The sequence below is a fragment of the Muntiacus reevesi genome, chromosome 10, assembly GCF_963930625.1.
Source record: "Muntiacus reevesi chromosome 10, mMunRee1.1, whole genome shotgun sequence".
Taxonomy (NCBI): domain Eukaryota; kingdom Metazoa; phylum Chordata; class Mammalia; order Artiodactyla; family Cervidae; genus Muntiacus; species Muntiacus reevesi.
The window spans coordinates 21,856,262-21,875,400 of NC_089258.1; the positions used below are offsets into that span (position 1 = coordinate 21,856,262).

Here is a 19,139-nt window from a genome sequence, read left to right on the forward strand (position 1 = left end):
ACATCTGGATGGGGGCCTCAGTAGGTCTGGGCCACAGAAAGCTCCTGAGTGGTTTCCATGAGGATGGGTGGGCTGTGAATCCAGGGTGGCCCAGCTAGAGAGGCCAAGAGGTTCCAGGATGCAGGTGTGGCCTGAGGGAGAGGGAGGCATGGCTCCTGTCCCAGGGCCACCTGAGCCTCTTCCAGACATCTCTGCAGAGAGCAGTTTGTGGGAATAGGGCCTGTGTACCCTCCCCGTATAGGAGTTCTGTTCCGCCACCTTGACATCTCTGGGACATCTCTTTAGCCAGGGCCTTGATTTACTCCACTGAAGCAACCTTCTTATGGGCCCTGCTGCTCTGCCTTCTTCAGTTCTTCCTTCTCATAGCATTCTCATAGCATCTAGTGACCTTTCTGAAACACAGTTTGGCTTGTCACTCTGCCGTTCACAATTCTCAAGTGACTTCTCATTGCTTTTGCCCTTCCAAAGTTGGTCTAAGTCTGTCTCCAGCTCCTTTCTCTGTTCTGACTCATCTGCTCATCATCTTTTTCACACTTGTGAATCTTTGCCGAGGTGGATGTCTCTCCCTGAAATTGCTTCAGGCATTTTCTTAGAGGACAGCCACTCATCCTTCAGGGCTTGATCCATCATTTCTTCTGAACCTCTTGGCCCCAGTTGAGTTGGTCATTCTTTCCTTCCTCGTTCGTTGTTTGGTGGGTTTTATTTGATTGTCTGAATATGTCACCTCAGGGTGAGTGTTCTTGAATGCCAGCACTGGATCTCATTCAGCACTCTGTCGCCTGCACGGGGCCTGGCAGGCTGGGCATTGGTTTCTTGCTGACTGAACAGATGACTGTCTTCTCTCCCCTCGTTTTCTAGGTCTGGAATGAGGCTTCAAGGACCAAGGAACTGTGGAGGTGAGTGAAGGAAAAACCAGGGCTCTCAGGAGAGAGTATGCCTTGAAGGGGAGAGGGGTGGCCCTTTTTAGCACTCACTGAATTTCTGTTGAGACAGGAACAGACAATCCACATCCCCTACCAGCAGGAAACTCCTCCCTACTTGGAGGAATAAGACTTTTCTTTAATAGTATATTGAAATAAAAGAGACTTTGTTAATCAAGTGGAGGTTGATCTTGCAGGCGGGGGTACCAAACTCAAGGGCAGAAGTGTATAGCAGATTGAATGCAGCTGGCTGATAGACAAACTGATGGACAGATAAACCATTTTGATTTCATCTTTGCTCTAACGGCATTGTTCAAGTGGGTATATCTTTCCTTTTCTCCTTTGCTTCTCTTCTTTTCATAGCTATTTGTAAGGCCTCCTCAGATAGCCATTTTGCTTTTTTGCATTTCTTTTTTCGGGGATGGTCTTGCTCCCTGTCTCCTGTACAGTGTCACGAGTCTCCACACTTAATTCATCAGGCACTCTGTCGATCAGATCTAGTCCCACAAATCTATTTCTCACTTCCACTGTATAGTCAAAAGGGATTTGATTTAGGTCATACCTAAATGGTCTAGTGGTTTTCCCACTTTCTTCATTTAAGTCTGAATTTGGCAATAAGGAGTTCATGATCTGAGCCACAGCCAGCTCCCAGTCTTGTCTTTGCTGACTGTATAAAACTTCTCTTATCTTTGGCTGCAAAGAATATAATCACTCTGATTTCGGTGTTGACCATCTGGTGATGTCCATGGGTAGAGTCTTCTCTTGTTTTGTTGGAAGTGGGTGTTTGCTATGACCAGTGTGTTCTCTTGGCAAAACTGTATTAGCCTTTACCCTGCTTCATTCTGTACTCCAAGGCCAGAATTGTGTGTGGGTTTATTGTGTGTGGATCAAAATAACCTGTGGAAAATTCTGAAAGATACGGGAATACCAGACCACCTGACGTGCCTCTTGAGAAACCTGTATGTGGGTCACGAAGCAACAGTTAGAACTGGACATGGAACAACAGACTGGTTCCAAATAGGAAAAGGAGTACGTCAAGGCTGTATTCACCCTGTTTATTTAACTTATATACAGAGTACATCATGAGAAACGCTGGGCTGGAAGAAGCACAAGCTGGAATCAAGATTGTCGGGAGAAATATCAATAACCTCACATATGCAGGTGACACTACCCTTATGGCAGAAAGTGAAGAGGAACTAAGGAGTCTCTTGATGAAAGTGAAAGAGAAGAGTGAAAATGTTGACTTAAAGCTCAACGTTCAGAAAACTAAGATCATGGCATCTGGTCCCATCATTTCATGGCAAATAGATGGGGAAACAGTGGCTGACTTTATTTTTTTGGGCTCCAGAATCACTGCAGATGGTGATTGTAGCCATGAAATTAAGCTTTAATTAAGTAAATTTACTTAACTGCAGCTTACTCCTTGGAAGGAAAGTTAGGACCAACCTAGACAGCATATTAAAAAGCAGAGACATTACTTTGTCAACAAAGGTCCGTCTAGTCAAGGCTATGGTTTTTCCAGTAGTCATGTATGGATGTAAGAATTGGACCATAATGAAAGCTGAGTGCCGAGAAATTGATGCTTTTGAACTGTGGTGTTGGAGAAGACTCTTGAGAGTCCCTTGGACTGCAACTCGATCCAGCCAGTCCATCCTAAAGAAAATCAGTCCTGAATATTCATTGGAAGGACTGATGCTGAAACTGAAACTCCAGTACTTTGGCCATCTGATGCGAAGAATTGACTCATTTGAGAAGATCCTGATGCTGGGAAAGATTGAAGGTGGGAGGAGAAGGGGACGACAGAGGATGAGATGGTTGGAAGGCGTCGCCGACTCAATGGACATGAATTTGGGTAAACTCCAGGAGTTGGTGATGGATAGGGAGGCCTGGCGTGCTGCAGCCCATGGGGTCGCAAAGAGTCGGACAAGACTGAGAGACTGAGCTGAACTGAACTTGTAGTACAGTGCTCACAATTGAAATGGGTAGAATGCCACCCCTAAGCCCTAGATTTTGTTTTCATTTTTACTGATAAGCTGGGGTAGGAATTTCTCTTTGAGTAACACAAGTAAATATATTTCTTGCAACAGTTCAAAAAATCTCTGCAGCAGCTTATCACCTAACCCCCACATATGTGTTGTGTGTCACCATATTGTATGCACTTCCAGGTTCCTGAAGCAGATTGTTTAGCTGTCTGCAAACCAAGCCACAGATGGGTTTTCAGTTGATTATTATTTTACAGTATCTGGTGTTAACTCTTTTTAGCATAAAGTCATTGCTTAAGATTGTACCTATGTTCATATAAAAACACTGGGTTTTTGTTTCTGGGACAACACATTCCAGGAGCATTGTCACATGCACATAGCATTTCTGATGCTGTGCCTACGTGGGTACCAGACCCAAAAGTTCCTCAGGCCCATTGAAATTCTTATGGACACAGTAAATGAACGTGATTAACTGATCATGTGTTTTAATAGGTACTCTAATTCTCATTTAAAATACTTAATGTTAGTTCTTTAAAAATACTTCATGTCCTGTTTTTCCCCTTTGACCTTTTAATGAAATTGTGCCATTTCTTTAATACACTAAGCATTAGTTTTTTGGTTAAAAGTAAAACTGCAAACATTTCCTTTTGTTTAAGGTACGTAATTTCTGTTGTGTACATTAGATTGTTTTGCTATCAGTTGCTGTCTGAAAGGTTTTGATGCCAAGGGTTTTGATTTTTTCACTTGATACATCTTTGTATTTCAGAGATGTATATCCTTTACTCATATGCACACTTCAGCCATATTGACAGTCTGCCCTTTTTTGGTCAGATCATTTGGTTTTATTTCTTCTGAATATTCATCATGGTTCCTACTTATGGTTTGATGTATAATGGCCTTAAAGATGTAGAAACAGGCTTCACTTCCACAAAGAAAGATGCCTGCTCCCTTTTTTTCTTAAAACTACCTTGTCTTCTTGGTCTAGTTTTTCTTTTCAAACTGTTTAAGTTGACATATGTGTACAAGAAATTCCCCTTTCTGCTTATTTCACCTAAATGAAAATCAACAACAAGAGAGTGATGATGTGAGGCAGCTAATATTGTTTTTTGACCATGCCATTCAGCTTGCGGGATCCTCGTTCCCCAACCAGAGACTGAACTAAGGACCTCAGCAGTGAAAATTCAGAGTCCTAACCACTGAACTGCCAGGGAGTTTCCTGAAAGCCCATTCTTGTCTGAAGGGGACAGTTCTCTGTGGCCCCAGACAAGTTTTATCAGGTGGTAATTTGATTTCAATATAGCTAAATCTTCTTTTACCTGATTTGTGTGTGAAATTTGATTTTTAAGTGTGTGCAACCACTTCATATAGGCTAGTCCTATGCAAAGGTATTCCCTAGTGGCTCAGATGGTAAAGAGTCTGCCTGCAATGCAGAAGACCCGGGTTCGATCTCTGGGTTGGAAAGATCCCTTGGAGAAGGAAATGGCAACCCACTCCAGTACTTTTGCCTGGAAAATCTCATACAGAGGAGCTTGGCAGTCCATGGGGTTACAGAGAATTGGACATGACTGAGTGACTTCACTTTTGCTCTCAGTCCTAAGCAGACCAGACAAGGTAATCTGGATGTCCATTCTGCCCACAGGCTGTGAGTATGCTACTTCTGGTAGAATAAGCAGAGTTTCAGTGAGTACAGGGAAACCTGCATCCCACCTCAGCACTGGATCCCTCAAAGGAAATTGAGGCCTATGTAGGCAAAGTGAGTTGTCCAGGCTAATGTTAATAGGTGCTGAAACTGGGAATTGAAGCTAGGCCTACGGATGTCAAAACACCTTCTAATGACTCCTTTTCTGCCTGGGACTGGGGCCTGTGTTTTAGGCAGCTGTGTCTGAGACGCTGGTCCTCCTGTAAAGCCTCCCAATTGACCCTGGGCACACAGACATGGAAACAGTACTATCTCCGCCGATCTGAGCTCGAGTTCCGAATGGCATCTGGGCGGCCAGAGGACTTTACCTGCAGAGCCCTTGCTGGGCACAAAGGTATGGGGTGACAAAGTGGTAACTCTGTACATTCCCACTGCGTCCGTGGTCACGTCTCCAGGGATTTAGTCTTTGAGCCAGTTAGTTGGAAAGTGCCACATTACGAGGATATGCCCTTGCTGGGCTCTATCCTTGTTCTGTGTAATTTGATCCTCACAGAGATCATGACATCTGTTTCAGAGTAGAAAGAAACTAACATAAGGAAGTTGTTCCCAATTACATGACCAGTGGGATGGCAGGCAGTCCTGGGCAGATACCCAGGTTGTAAGTCTGAAGCCTTAATTCTGTGTGTCCACCACTGTGCCCTGAATCACACTGCTTCTCAGAGAGAAAGAGGGGGGACCGTCCCACCTCCCAAGCTGAATGTTCGTATCCTGAGCACCCACATGTGTGCTCAAGGCAAGTCTGTGTTCTCTTTCAGGAGAGATAGATAATCTGGCCTAATCTCGTCTCAATCAACGAGTACCGGTTTGATGGTCGGGAGAAGTCCGTGGTGTGCACCATCTCCTCGGATGGCACCGTGCGTGCCTGGGATCTGCATGAGGTGAGCTGCCTGGGAGGGGCCAGGATGAGTGCTCTGGATTCTGCTGTGCCCTCAGCCTTGCGGCCCTTTGCCTTTTATTCTCCTTAACCATCACAGTCACCTTGTGAGGTGTGGGAGACCAATTGTGCAGTGAAAAGAGTGAGCTGCAGGAGGCTCAGTCACTGTGCCAGGTCACTCTTCAAGCTTGAGTCTGATCGATCGCAAATGCCCTTGACTGTCCGCTGCCCTGCCTCAGGGAGATGGGCATTTTTATAGTGCCTGATGGAGGCTGTTCATGCAAGGGGATGGCAGCTGGCTTGCCCAGTTTTGTGATGTCCACATTGGAGCTGATGCCGGCCTCTGGGTGGTTTTGCCCAGATAATGCAACTTTTACTCACCCATTTGCAAACTAAGTGTTAAAAACTTCGATAACTTATTAGTAATTTCAGACTTGGTTGGCACTGATAGTTAAAAAGTTTTCCTATCCATTTTCTCATTTGATTCCCATGATAGCCATTATTGTTCACAGTATTCATTATTATTATCATCCTAATTTTATACAGGTTTAGACTGAGACAGAAAGGAAAGGCATCTGAGTTGAACCACGCGGTCACTTGCAGATAGATCCAGGGCTTCTGCCTGGGCCCATGGATCTTTTCCTGGAAAACTAGATAGCTTGATGTTTTCAAACACGCTAGACAAGGAGAGGTCCCTCTAGGGCCTTGTATTATTAAGTAGACAGACTCGGTGAGGTTGTCGCTCATCTTGCGATGTTCAGGTTTGCTGGACGTGGCAGTTTACTTCCACGTGAACTCCTGAGTAGGGCACCAGGAGGCCCTCCCTAACTTCCCGCAGATTGCCGCCGTGAACAGGGCACTGTGGTCAGGGACCTCTTGACTTCTCCGTCCGTGTGGAAGCTGCATTCCTGAGTCCCCGTGCCTGCCTTGGGGGTTGCTCCTCTGCCCAGACTTCATGGTAGACGCCATGAGCGAGAATGGTGTGAGCCATGTTAGGTGATGGAGGCGCTTGGCTGCCAGTGAATGAGTGAGTCCGAAAGCCCTACCTGGGCTCCAGCCCAGGATTCCGACAGATGCCAAATGACACACCAGGCCGTCTGAGGGACTCTAGAAACTGGGATAGAAACTCAGAAGGGGAGGAAGGTTGGGGGCACAGGATGGGAGCAGTGAGAGGGCAAAGGGGCAGGGCAATTTTGGAGTGAGTTTTGGATAGTTATAATTTGCTTTGATTTTCAATCGTAAAACATTATCAAGGCTTTTATATAAAAGGAAAAATGGGACTAAAAGGTAATTCGTAAGAAGTAAAAAAAAAATTGCCTTTCCTTCCACTTTCCTAAGTTATATTTCCAGAGGTAACCACTTTTTTATTCATTTCTGGTCTTATTAAATTTTATATTTTATTAATAGATTCTGTTTCTTGGTCTGTATACTTTAGAGAATATCTGTTGACTGCTTTAAAAATTACATTTGTAATTACTAGGAACCCTTTCGTATTCTCTGGTTATTATTATTATTTTTCTTTGTTTAAAGGATACAGTTATTTGCATTGTATGTCTTTCCTCCATAGTCAGTTTTTCAGTTGTTTATCACGGATTTTTCTCTTCCATGTGCTTTGTTTTCCTCATGTATATGCCATGATGTTTGACATAATTCTAAGGGAACGTCTCTGGTGACCACGGGTGCATGTAGCTGGTTTCTGTCTCATTGCAGTTGTGTTGTCCTGAAAGAGACCTGCCTCGGGCTGTGGACATGAGACCTTGCAGGCTCAGTAGCTTAGGGATCTTGGGCAGGAATGAGACCCAAAGTCTGGGAGGTTCCATAGTTGCCAAAACAAAAAGATCTTAACTTGAATAGAAAGAGCTTTGGTGCAGGGGTCAGGAGACCTTTCAATAAGACCTTTTCTTTCTCTAGTCAGCAGACCAGAGAGCAAATATTTCAAGCATTGTAAACCATGTGATTCTGCAACAACCTAACTCTGTGGCTGTAATGCAAAAACAGCTATAGATAACAGGGAAACAAAAGGCAGTGGTTGTGTTCCAGTATAACTGTGGCCACTCAAACGTGAGTTTCATGTTGTTTTCAAGTGTCATGAAATGCTTTGCTTTTTTCCTTTAACTAAAATTCAGAAACGGACAGTAGGCTGGGTTTGGGTGCAGGCCGTGGTTGAACTCTGCTGTGGTCTGTTTATTACAGGGCTAGACCAATCTGCATCCATTCTCCTTGCTTCCCGATCTTAATCCCTCTTGTGAGCACATCGCCAATCTTACTTTATTTTTAAAAAGTTCAGTCATTCGGCTGGAGTCATGCAATATGTAGCCTATTTCCATGCTCTGTTCCCCTGATCACTGCTTTCGATTCTCACTTGAGAAGGGGCGTTTCACTGCTACTCTGCCTACTTCCATACCCCTGGCCACTGGGGGGTAATGTGTGGTCTCCGAGACCGACTTGACAGGAGCCAGTCACCGGTGCAGAGTTTCTACTAGTGATGGTCTTGTTAGCTGTTCCAGCAACAGAAATCAACTGTTGATATGTTGACGAGAGGGGAAAGAAAGAAAAGAAAGGAAGAATACTGGGATATCATGACTGGGAAAAAATTGTGCTAACAAGATAACACCTGATACAAAAAGGACCATAATAACTACAAATTGGAAGGAAAAAAACCTTGTCGCAGCACTGGAAAACTGAAACAAGAGCTAGAGCATTGATTCTCTGATGCCCATTATTAATGTGCCGTGGGCCTGCTCTTTACCTCACTCTTCTAGCTTTCAGAATCCTGGGACAGACCATGGAGCTGGGAGTCAGCCCATCTCAGACCATTTGTTCTCCTCTATGCTGATGGCCATGACGGGGCATGGATCTTAGCCAGGCCTGGCCCGTGGTAGCACCACTGGGCACCCCGATGGGAAGGGTGTGTTCTGAGCAGGGCACCTGCAGTTATCCAACAGAAACTGTTTGCATCCATGAGTCTAAATTAGCTTATCTGTAAACTTGGGCTTCCTGGGGACCAAGTGAGATGCTCTGTGTGGAAGTTCTCTGTATGCAGCCCTCTGGAACTCATGTCCTGAGTACAGCTCCAGTCCAGGGCGGGGTGGAGGGTAGTGTTGGTCCTCCCTCCCTGCCTGGCCTTCCTCAGTTAAGCCATAGTTGACCACTGGGAGTGCTTCAGACATCCCAGTGTGCACCCCAGGCCCCTCCTCCAGTCCTCCTGGCCATGGCTCTAGCCCCAGGCAGTGTCTGCACCCACGCTCAGCCACTGCTCTCCTCTAGGACAATTGTCTCCTTTGTGGTAGAACGTTACTTTTTTTTTTTTTAATGAATTTTATTTATTATTTATTTAAGTTTTTGGCTATGCTGGGTCTTCATTGCTGCATGATCTCTTGTTGCCAATCAGGCTCTAAGGGTGCGCAGGCTTCCGTAGTTGTGGCACGAGAGCTTAATTTCCCTACGGCATGTGGATCTTTCTGGACCAGGGATCAAACCCATCTCCTCTGCATTGGCAGGCAGATTCTTAACCAGTGGGCCACCAGGGAAGTCCAGGGGAACATTACTTTTGTGTAGTATCCCATATCGTGCTGTACATCCTGTGAGGATGGGGATCACACCCCTCATCCTGCATGTCCCCATTGTGCCCTGGGTGATGGTTGAATGAATGAAACTAGTAAGTGTTTAGGAGATAAATGAGCCCTGTGTGAGTTGTTACATTCTTTTTGTTCTTGCCCAGGGCATGGAGCTGTGGTCGAGCCCTGTACAGTCTGCTCCTCTGGTGCATCTGGTGACCTACCCTCGGCTGCAGCTGGTTGTCACTGTGGATGAGCGGGGGCTGATCAAAGCATGGGAAGCAGAGAATGGGTGTGAGCAAGCCGCCTTCTTGCTGCCCATGTATTCATCTACATTGGAGGCCTGTGACGTTCCAGAGGGCCCCCTCTTGCTGGTGAGTAACCTGGCTCCTAGGAGCCTCTCCTGTTTCCCAGCACCTGTGGACCTGGCACCAGACCACGTGTCAGTGGCACCTCAAACCAGGCCCTCCATGGGGCAGACCGGGTGACCTCGCTATTCTGCTTGGTCCCCCCTGCTCCTCCTCGCCTGCCGTGTGGAGGGCAGACTCCACCTCGCCCTTCAGTTCTGACATGCCACAGCCTGCTCCCTGGACCTGTCTCTGCAACCTCTCACCCTCTCACAGTGAGGTCCAGCCCCATGGGCTGCCGGTGTGTTCCTGTCCGCATGCCCCTGCTTTCCTGTCTCCTGGCCCCGTTCATAGTCTTTCTTCCGCATCTGGTTACTTCTCACTACTGCATTCTCACCCTTCTCTCCCCCTTTCAAGTCTCAACAAGGGTCCAACCCAAAGGAAAACTGAGGCATGTTTAATAGAATGCAAGCATTTGCCTGAGATGATGAAGGCCTTCTGTTGCAGGGACATTTGGTTTGGAGGTGATTCTTGGGTATCGTGAGGGAGCATTTGACCAGAGAGAAACGGTGAAAATGGGTGTAAGTTGGCAGGTCAAGGCTGTGGCTCTCACCTGGCGGGAGTATCCTCCTCCTGGAGGAAAGGAGGTCTTTGAGAGTGTGGACAAGCTGGCCTCCCAAATACAAAGATGAGCAGACCCCCAGGAACAGTTTCATAAGTAAACAGGACTAATTCTATAAAGGAACTAAGCTCATGAACCAAAACAGTAAGACTTGATGAAACATATTTTATGTAAATAACTCTGTAGTTGTTTAAAGAAGACTTTGGAATAAGTGTAATTAGTACCTCCAGAGCAATTGAGAATATACTGTATAGAGGAAGAGGAAGCTAGTGTAGTTGCTCTCTGGGGAATGATAGACCACATGATTCACACTTCCTTACTGGTGAAGGACAGTTAGGAAAGTTAGAATATATATCAAGTCAGAGAGCTAAAAATAGCAAATAGTTTCTAGGCCAAGATTCAGAAGATGGCAGAAAGCACAGTGCTGAGCCTAACGCTGGGGCTGCTTTTGTTCTGGAGATATTTACTCCAAGGCCAAGGAGCTGAGTAGGGAGATAGCCAAGTAGATAAAGGTTGGCGTGCAGGGCCATCAAGGATTGGAGCCCTGTGAATCCTCTTACATTGGGTGTGTTATCGAATGTTGGAACCTGAGAGTTGTGGGGGAGGGTCTGAAAATAAAACAGTCCCTGCAATGACTGCAGCTGCCCAGTTACCTGGTGGTAGTAAATGAAAATTCTTTCTAGAGAAAGATAAGACTCCCCATGCCTCTCTTTTCAAATACAGTGTTTAGCACTCCCTTAGAAATAAGTAGCCATAAGATAACATGACCTACCCAAGGCAATCTACAGATTCAGTGCAGTCCTTACCAAACTACCAGTGGTGTATATTCTTGGGCTTTCCTTGTGGCTCAGCTGGTAAAGAATCCACCTGCAATGCAGGAGACCTGGGTTCTATCCCTGGGTTGGGAAGATCCCCTGGAGAAGGGAAAGGCTACCCATTCCAGCATTCTGGCCTGGAGAATTCCATGGACTGGATAGTCCATGGGGTCGCAAAGAGTGGGACACTGAGAAACTGTCACTTTCACTTTCAGAGATAAGTAGAGATAAGATAATATGACCTACCCAAGGCAATCTACAGATGCAGGTGCAATCCTTACCAGACTACCAGGTTTTCACAAAACTAGGGCAAAATTTTTTTAATTTATATAGAAACACAGAAGACCCTGGAATAGCCAAAGTAATCTTGAAAAAGAAAAAGGGAGCTGGAGGAATCAGATTCCCTGACGTTAGACTATACTGCAAAGCAACAGTAATCAAAGTAGTATGTGACTTGCACAGAAACAGGAATATTGATTAATGGAACAAAATAGAAAGCCCAGAGATAAACCCATGCACCAGTACTCAATTAATCTATGACAAAGGAGGCAAGAATATACAGTGGAAAAAAGACAGTCTCTTCAATAAAGTGGTGTTGGGAAAACTAGACTGCTACATGTAAAATAATGAAATTAGAACACTCCCTAACACCATACACAAAAATAAACTGAAAATGAATCAAAGACCTAAATGTAAGGCTAGACCCTATAAAATTCCTAAGAGGAAAGCACAGGCAGAATACTCTGACATAAATCGCAGCAAGATCCTTTTGGATTCACCTTCTAGAGTAATGAAAACAAAAACAACAATAAACAAATGGGATGTAATTAAAAGCTTCTGCACAACAAAGGAAAAATCATCAACAAAATGAACAGACAGCCCACAGAATGGGAGAATAATCCCCAAAGTATGCAAACAGCTCATGGAGCTTGCTCTCTGTCTCTCTCTCTCATATATATATATAAACAATATATATATATAAAGCAATCAAAACATGAACGGAAGACCTAAATAGACATTTCTCCAAAGAAGACATTCTAAAGATCAAAAAGCACATGATAAGGTACTCAGCATCACCAATTATCAGAGAAATATGAATCAAAAGTACAGTGAGATACCACCTCAAACCAGTCAAAATAGCCGTCATGAAAAAGTCTACCAACAGTAAATGCTGGAGAGGGTGTGGAGGAAAAGAAACCCTCCTACACTATTGGCGGGAATGTAAATTGGCACAACCACTATGGAGAACAGTATGGAGGTTCCTTAAAAAACTTAAAAATACAACTTAAAATATGACCAAGCAATTCCACTCTTGGGCATACACCTGGAGAAAACCATTATCCAAAAGAATACATGTATTCTAATGTTCACTGCAGCACTATTTACAATAGCCAAGACATGGAAGCCATGGGTGGTGATATGAGTGTTTACTTTGTAATAATTTACTGAGCTCTTATGTTTACGTTTTGTGCCATTTTCTGTGTGTTATATACATCAATTAAGAAGTTAAGCATATAGAAGAATTAGTGAGCTGGAAGATAGAAGTAATTCTGTAGAATGCAATGGAGATATCAGGAGTGGTAAATGTGAAAGAGAGGCTGAGACAGAGACCAGTGCTTCTCAGACTTGAATGGGATGTTATTTGCCTGTGGACCTCGTTTAAATGGAGATTCTGATTCAGTGGGTCCTTGGGAATACCTGAGATTCTGAGTTTTTTAGGAACTTCTTGAGGATATTGATGCTGCAAGATCCTTTTGGATTCAGGTCACAGACCACACTTGGAGTACCAAGGCCACAAAGGACCCATGAAAAATTTTAGTATTTGTTTATTTATATCTTAAGAGTAGATGAGTCAGGGTGAAACTGTTTAGTGACATTTCATGGGGTTCCAAAGAGCCCTGATCTTTTATGTCTCCTCGCAGAAAGAATCCAGCAAAAGGTAAAGTGATAGATAAGTGATTTATTAGAATAGGGTGCTTATGAGGCTTACAAGCAAATGGGCGAGAGAGCGCTGTGTCCTGAGCACTTAGTGGGCTACAGTTTTATAATCAAAGGAAAAGTAAGGAGGAGGAGGAGGTCTTCTTTGTCTTTCTTGAATAGATGTCACGCTTCCATCGTCAGTTCCTCCTCCAGGTTGAGCAGGGGAGTTTTCTTGTCCCTACATGGTCCAGCAAGGTCCACAAGTTACTGTTTTCATGTGTCCAGAGAGCATGTCCTAGGGATCATCAGCTGACTGAGCTCCCTGGGCAGGATGTGGTCTCATGCCACCATTGATTTGCAGTTTGGGGGGCATGTCTCCTGCTTCTGTCGGTAAGCAAGCCAGCTTGGTTTTGAGGTTAACCAAATTTGCTTTCTTGAGTGATCATTAACTCCCAGGGGTCTCCCCAATTTTTTAAACTTACAATCCCCTAGTGGGAATTAACTATTTTATGACCTACTTTGTCCCTTTACTCTTTCCCTGTCAAGCTGGGGGGGGTGGGGGTGGGGGCATAAGAAACGTTTGACAAGATGGTAGATATTTTTCCAAAGTAGACTTAGGGACGTTAATCCGTGAAGGTCAAGAAGGTCCTGCAAACCCTGAGCAAGGTAAATAAAAGTAAATCTGCACATAGACCCGTCAGAGTGAACTGAGATAATTGAAGACTAAGACAGATCTATTCAATAGCAGTGAGGGGAAATAAAACTACCTTAAATGTAATAGTAATGAGACTACTTCACGCAGTGGGAGAATGATCACAGGTGAATTTTCAGAAGAAGCAGGAAAGATTGTTGAGCAAGAGCCATGGTAAATCTTAGGAAATCTAAACGAATATCACCTGTATAAAGCAGCAGCAACAATGCCTTGTGGATTTTATATGTAGAAATAAAATGAATGACTTCACCATTTAGGTTAGGAGAAGGTTATGAGGAACTAGATCTACTAAGCTCCTTGAAGTGTCCAAGATTAAATGTACCAGTTAGTCATATACTTTATGAGGCAGTTTGCAAACAGTTATCTCTCACCTAACTCCCAAAATAGTATACAGCAGGTAGCTTCTAAATCATAAGAGGAAGATCACTGTGTCTTGTGGTTTCCCTCTAGGGGCAGGATCAACCCTGACCCAAAGTTTGGCTTGGTTGTTGTCAACTTAAAAAAAAAAAACAAAAAGCACAACCTAGAAGTTGAGAGTTTTGTTTTATTTAGCAGACTTTCTGAGGTTTTTGCATCTCTGATGACCTTAAGAAAACGGTTCCAAAGAGGCAAGGGTGGGGACCCAGAATATATAGGATTTTTTTGCAACAAATGACCAGGTGGTTGGATCAAAAGATTACTATTACTGTTAATTAAAGAAAACCAGATATGATATCTCAAGGAATTTAACACTCTTCTATGGATGGGAAAATGCAAGAGTCTAGGCTTACTGAATTGTTCCTTTGATATACACCTTCCTTTGATGTGGGCTTCCCTTGTGGCTCAGCTGGTAAAGAATCCGCCTGCAATGTGGGAGACCTGGGTTCGATCCCTGGGTTGGGAAGATTCCCTGGAGAAGGGAAAGGCAACCCACTCCAGTATTCTAGCCTGGAGAATTCCATGAACTGTACAGTCCATGGGGTCGCAAGAGTCGGGACACGACTGAGCGAGTTTCACTTTCATTTTATGAACCTTCACTGTCTGGGGTCAGTATCCTGTGTTTTCACATCCTGAGTCCCCTCAGGGCTCACCATTGGGGGTGGCAGTAATGTGATGGCTTGATGGCTGCAACATCCTTTGTTTACAGATATGGCAGGCAGCATTTTTAGTTCTCATTATCAAAACTCATGATGCCACATGTGCTCTGAGGGGATGTGAAGATTCATTGGTTTCATTTTCAGACTTCCCTGGGCGGGCTTCTAGGAGTCAACCCTGGAAATGGCTTGAGGGAGTAGGGAGGAGTGACTGGCTCTGGTCTTCCTTCACAGGAAGCAGAACCCTGCTGGCATCTTGATTTGGGGCCTCTGCCCTCCAGAGCTGTGAGAGAATACATTTTTGTTTTTATAAGCCACCCTGTCTTATTACTATAGCCAAAGGAAACTAATACAAGACTCCTCTAAAACAGAACACTTAAGGAAGGGTTGGAATTAAAATGATGGGAAAATGATAGGCATTAGAGATGTTAACCAGAAGCAAGCTGATACAGCTAGTAATGTTAGATGAGAAGACTGGAAGATGAAAGTCTTTCCTGGATCTTAGGGTCATTTCATATCAGAATAATAATTAGGTAAGCCTCCCAGGAAGATAAAACAAGGCTTAATTTTTTGGGGGAGGGTGGCCTCATTTTTTTGGTGTGACTTTCAGGATCTTAGTTCCCTAACCAGGGATCAAACCTGTACCCCCTGCATTAGGAGTGCAGAATCTTAACTACTAGACCACCAGGAAAATCCCAGGGCTAATTTTGAATGCATTTTAGAATATGGTCTAAAATATATATTGAAAAATAATGTATAGAATTTCAAGGAGAAATGGCCAAAGCTACATGCATCATGAGACATTTCTGTTACCTGGTTAAAGAGAGATGCTCTGGGCGGCCCCACTAGTTCCATGGGCGCTTTAAAGGCAGAGCATTTTCTCTGGCCGGTCACAGAAGAGGAAGTCAGAGGCACAGGGAGAGGGCATGCGGGCCTCCCGTGCTGGCTGCCAGGTTGTTGGTGGGCCTGGAATGGGGATGGTCTCTGTGGCCAGCCAGTGGGCAGGGAAACCTCAGTCCTACAGCCACAGTGACCTGAATGGGCTCTCAAATGAGAACCCAGCACCCTAACACCTTGACTCAGCTTTGTGTGACTTCTTATACATTCCACGGGTTATTTGGAAGTTGTTAGGTCAGTGGCTCATTTCAAGTTAAATTACATTTGTGTGCAAGGTCAGCATCAGGGTTCATTTTTACTTTCAAATGGTCATCCAAAACTTACAGGAAAGACCATACTTTCTTCATCGAATTACATCATCACCTTTGTTTTGTCAAAATATCCACTGACCAAACGTGTCATGGGTGTTCTATGTCAAACTTGTGGGTCAGTCTCCACTGATCTTGTATGTGTGTCCTAGTGTCAGTCACATGGGGTCTTATTTGCCACAGATTTTAGTTAAGTCACGATCTCCCATATTTCCTTTTTTTGAAAATATATCTATTTCCATAAAATTTTTCCAGTGAGCTCGTCAATTTCTATAACGCTGTTTCCTGGGTTTTTGGTTACTTTGAATCTGTAGATTGATTTGGGGACAACTGACCCCTTAGTATTCAGTCTTCTAAGCCACGAATACGGCATATATGTCCCTATATATATATATAGGCCTTCATTTATTTTTCTCAACAAAGTTTTGTGGTTTTACGTGAACAGGACTTGCACATAGTCTGTTAGAAGCATTTTTATACTGTTTAAATATTATTTTATTTATTTTTTTTATTTTTTTTTTTAGTTTTTCAGTGGGTTTTGTCATACTTAAATATTATTTTAAAACATTCATTTATTTTGACCGCATCAGGCCTTGGTTGCCGCACTCGGGGTGGATCGTCATTGCGGTGCACAGGCTCTTTGTCGTAGCACAGGGACTGCTCTCTGTTAGGACTTGGGGCGCACAGACTCCAGAGTCTGCCAGCTCGTTAGTTGTGGGGCACGGACTTAGCTGCCCCGAGGCATGTGGGGTCTTATGGCTTCCCTGGTGATGCGGTGGTTAAGAATCCACCTCCCAATGCAGGAGACATGGGTTCAATCCTGGGTTCAATCCTAGGTTCAGGAAGATCCTCTGGCGCAGGAAATGGGGCACTCGAGTATTACTGCCTGGGAAATTCTATGACAGAGGAAACTGGCAGGCTATAGTCTTAACGCTTCCCAAAGAGTTGGATGTTACTGAGCACTCGTGTGTGGGATCTGAAGATCTTCCCCAACCAGGGGTCGAACTCACATCCCCTGCATGGGGAGGCAGAGTTTTAATGACTGGACCATGAGGCAAGTCCCTTAATGTTATTTTAGAATTTACTTTTCCAGTTTTTTTCATTGCTAGTATACAGTATATGTAGAACATAAATTATTGTATGATCATGCTACCCAAGATGACTCTTCTCTTGCTGTCTGTATCCTTCGCTCAACCAGTCCCTTCTTCACCTACACCCTACTCACATGACCAACCCTCCCCCCAATACATACTCGCCCCCACCTCTAGTTAGTGATTATTCTAATCTTTAGATCAGACCATCTTCTCCATGATAGCTTATCAAACGGGTGGTGAGGGACGGGCTCCTCTGCTGGTTTCCCTGGTAACCGACAAGCCAACCTGATGTCAGTTATCTCTGTATTTGGTCCCCCTCCTATACATGGACATCACCAGATGGTCAGTACTGATTAATTGATTGATCAATCTGATCAAATCAGATTGATTATATTCTTTGCAGTCAAAGATGGAGAAACTCTATGTAGTCAGTAAAAACAAGACTGGGAGCTGACTGTGGCTCAGATTGTGAAGGTGTAATTGCAAAATTCAGACTTAAATAGAAGAAAGTAGGGAAAACCACTAGGCCATAAAGGTATACTCTAAATCAGTTCCATAACTCTAACCATAAATTGGACCACAGACAGGAGGGGTTGCAGGAGTTTCGAGGGACAGAAACAGGCTTGAGTGAAGCGTGAGCCTCCAGAGCAGAGAGCACACAGGCTGATGATAAAGCCCTTCCTGGGAAAGCAGTCTTCAGCCGGGAGAGAAGAAGAAAGGGGAAGGAAAGAGCAAGAAGTGACGCAAGAGGGCTGAAAGCAGAGAAATGAGTAAACTGTATTATTAAGTCTGAATAAAGACAATCCTGGGCTTCCCTGGTGGCTCAGACAGTAAAAAATCTGCCTTCAGTGTGGGAGATGTGAGTTCGATCCCTGGGTCGGGAAGATCCCCTGGAGTAGGAAATAGCAATTCACTCTAGTATTCTTGCCTGGAGAATCCCATGGAGAGAGGAGTCTGGAGGGCTACAGTCCATGAGGTCCCAAAGAGTCTGACATGACTGAGCAACTAACACACTTTAAATCAAATGCCTTATGGTTATACAGTGGGAAGTGACAAATAAATTCAGGGGATTAGAGCTAATAGAGTGCCTGAAGAACTATGGACAGAGGTTTGTAACATTGTACAAGGAAGCAGCGATCAACACCATCCCCAAGAAAAAGAAATGCAAAAAGGCACAATGGTTGTCCGAGGAGGCTTTACAAATAGCTGAAAAAAGAACAAAAGCAAAAAGCAAAGGAGAAAAGGGAAGATGTACCCATCTGAATGCAGAGTTTCAAACAATAGCAAGGAGTGATAAGAAAGCCTTCCTATGTGAACATTGCAAAGAAATAGAGGAAAACAATAAAATGGGACAGACTAGAGATCTCTTCAAGAAAATTAAGAGATATCAATGGACTATTTCATGCAAAGATGGGCACAGTAAAGGACAGAAATGGTATGAACCTTGCAGAAGCTAAAGATACCAAGAAGAGGTGGCAAGAATACACAGAAGAACTATATAAAAAACATCTTAATGACCCAGATAACCATGATGGTGTGGTCACTTACCTAGATCTAGGCATCCTGGAGTGTGAAGTCAAGTGGGCCTTAGGAATCATCACTGTGAACAAAGCTAGTGGACGTGATGGAATTCCAGCTAAGCTATTTAAAATCCTAAAAGATGATAATGTTAAAGAACTGCATTCATTATGCCAGCAAATATGGAAAACACAGCAATGGCCACAGGACTGGAAAAGATCAGTTTTCATTCCAGTCCCAAAGAAGGGTAATGTCAAAGAATGTTCAAACTACCCCACAATTGCACTCGTCTCACATGCTAGCAAAGTAATGCTCAAAATTCTCCAACTCAGATTTCAGCAGTACATGAACTTCCAGATGGTCAAGCTGGATTTAGAAAAGGCAGAGGAACCAGAGATCAAATTGCCAACATCCGCTGGATCATCGAGAAAGCAAGAGAGTCCCAGAAAAACATCTACTTCTGCTTTATTGACTATGCCAAAGTCTTTGTGTGGATCACAAAAAACTGTGGAAAATTCTTCCAGAGATGAGAATACCAAACCACCTGACCTGCCTCCTGAGAAATCTGTATGCAGGTCAAGAAGCAACAGTTAGAACTGGACATGGAACAACAGACTGGTTCCAAATGGGAAAAGGAGTACATCAAGGCTGTATATTGTCTCCTTGCTTATTTAACTTACAGGCAGAGTATATCATGCGAAATGCCAGGCTAGATGAAGAAAAAGCTGGAATCAAGATTGCTGGGAGAAATATCAATAACCTCAGATATGCAGATGACACCACTGTTAATGGCAGAAAGTG

The 19,139-nt window shown here is 44.0% G+C and overlaps 1 protein-coding gene across 1 annotated transcript in view; it reads left to right on the forward strand.

Annotated features, from left to right (window-relative positions):
* The window catches only part of FBXW12 (F-box and WD repeat domain containing 12), a 33,623-nt gene that overhangs the window by 2,315 nt on the left and 12,169 nt on the right, over positions 1 to 19,139 (forward strand). Inside the window, 5 exon segments of the mRNA XM_065947114.1 lie at positions 859 to 896; positions 4,775 to 4,935; positions 5,357 to 5,376; positions 5,378 to 5,479; positions 9,197 to 9,406. Of these exon segments, the coding sequence (XP_065803186.1) occupies positions 859 to 896; positions 4,775 to 4,935; positions 5,357 to 5,376; positions 5,378 to 5,479; positions 9,197 to 9,406 (531 nt within the window).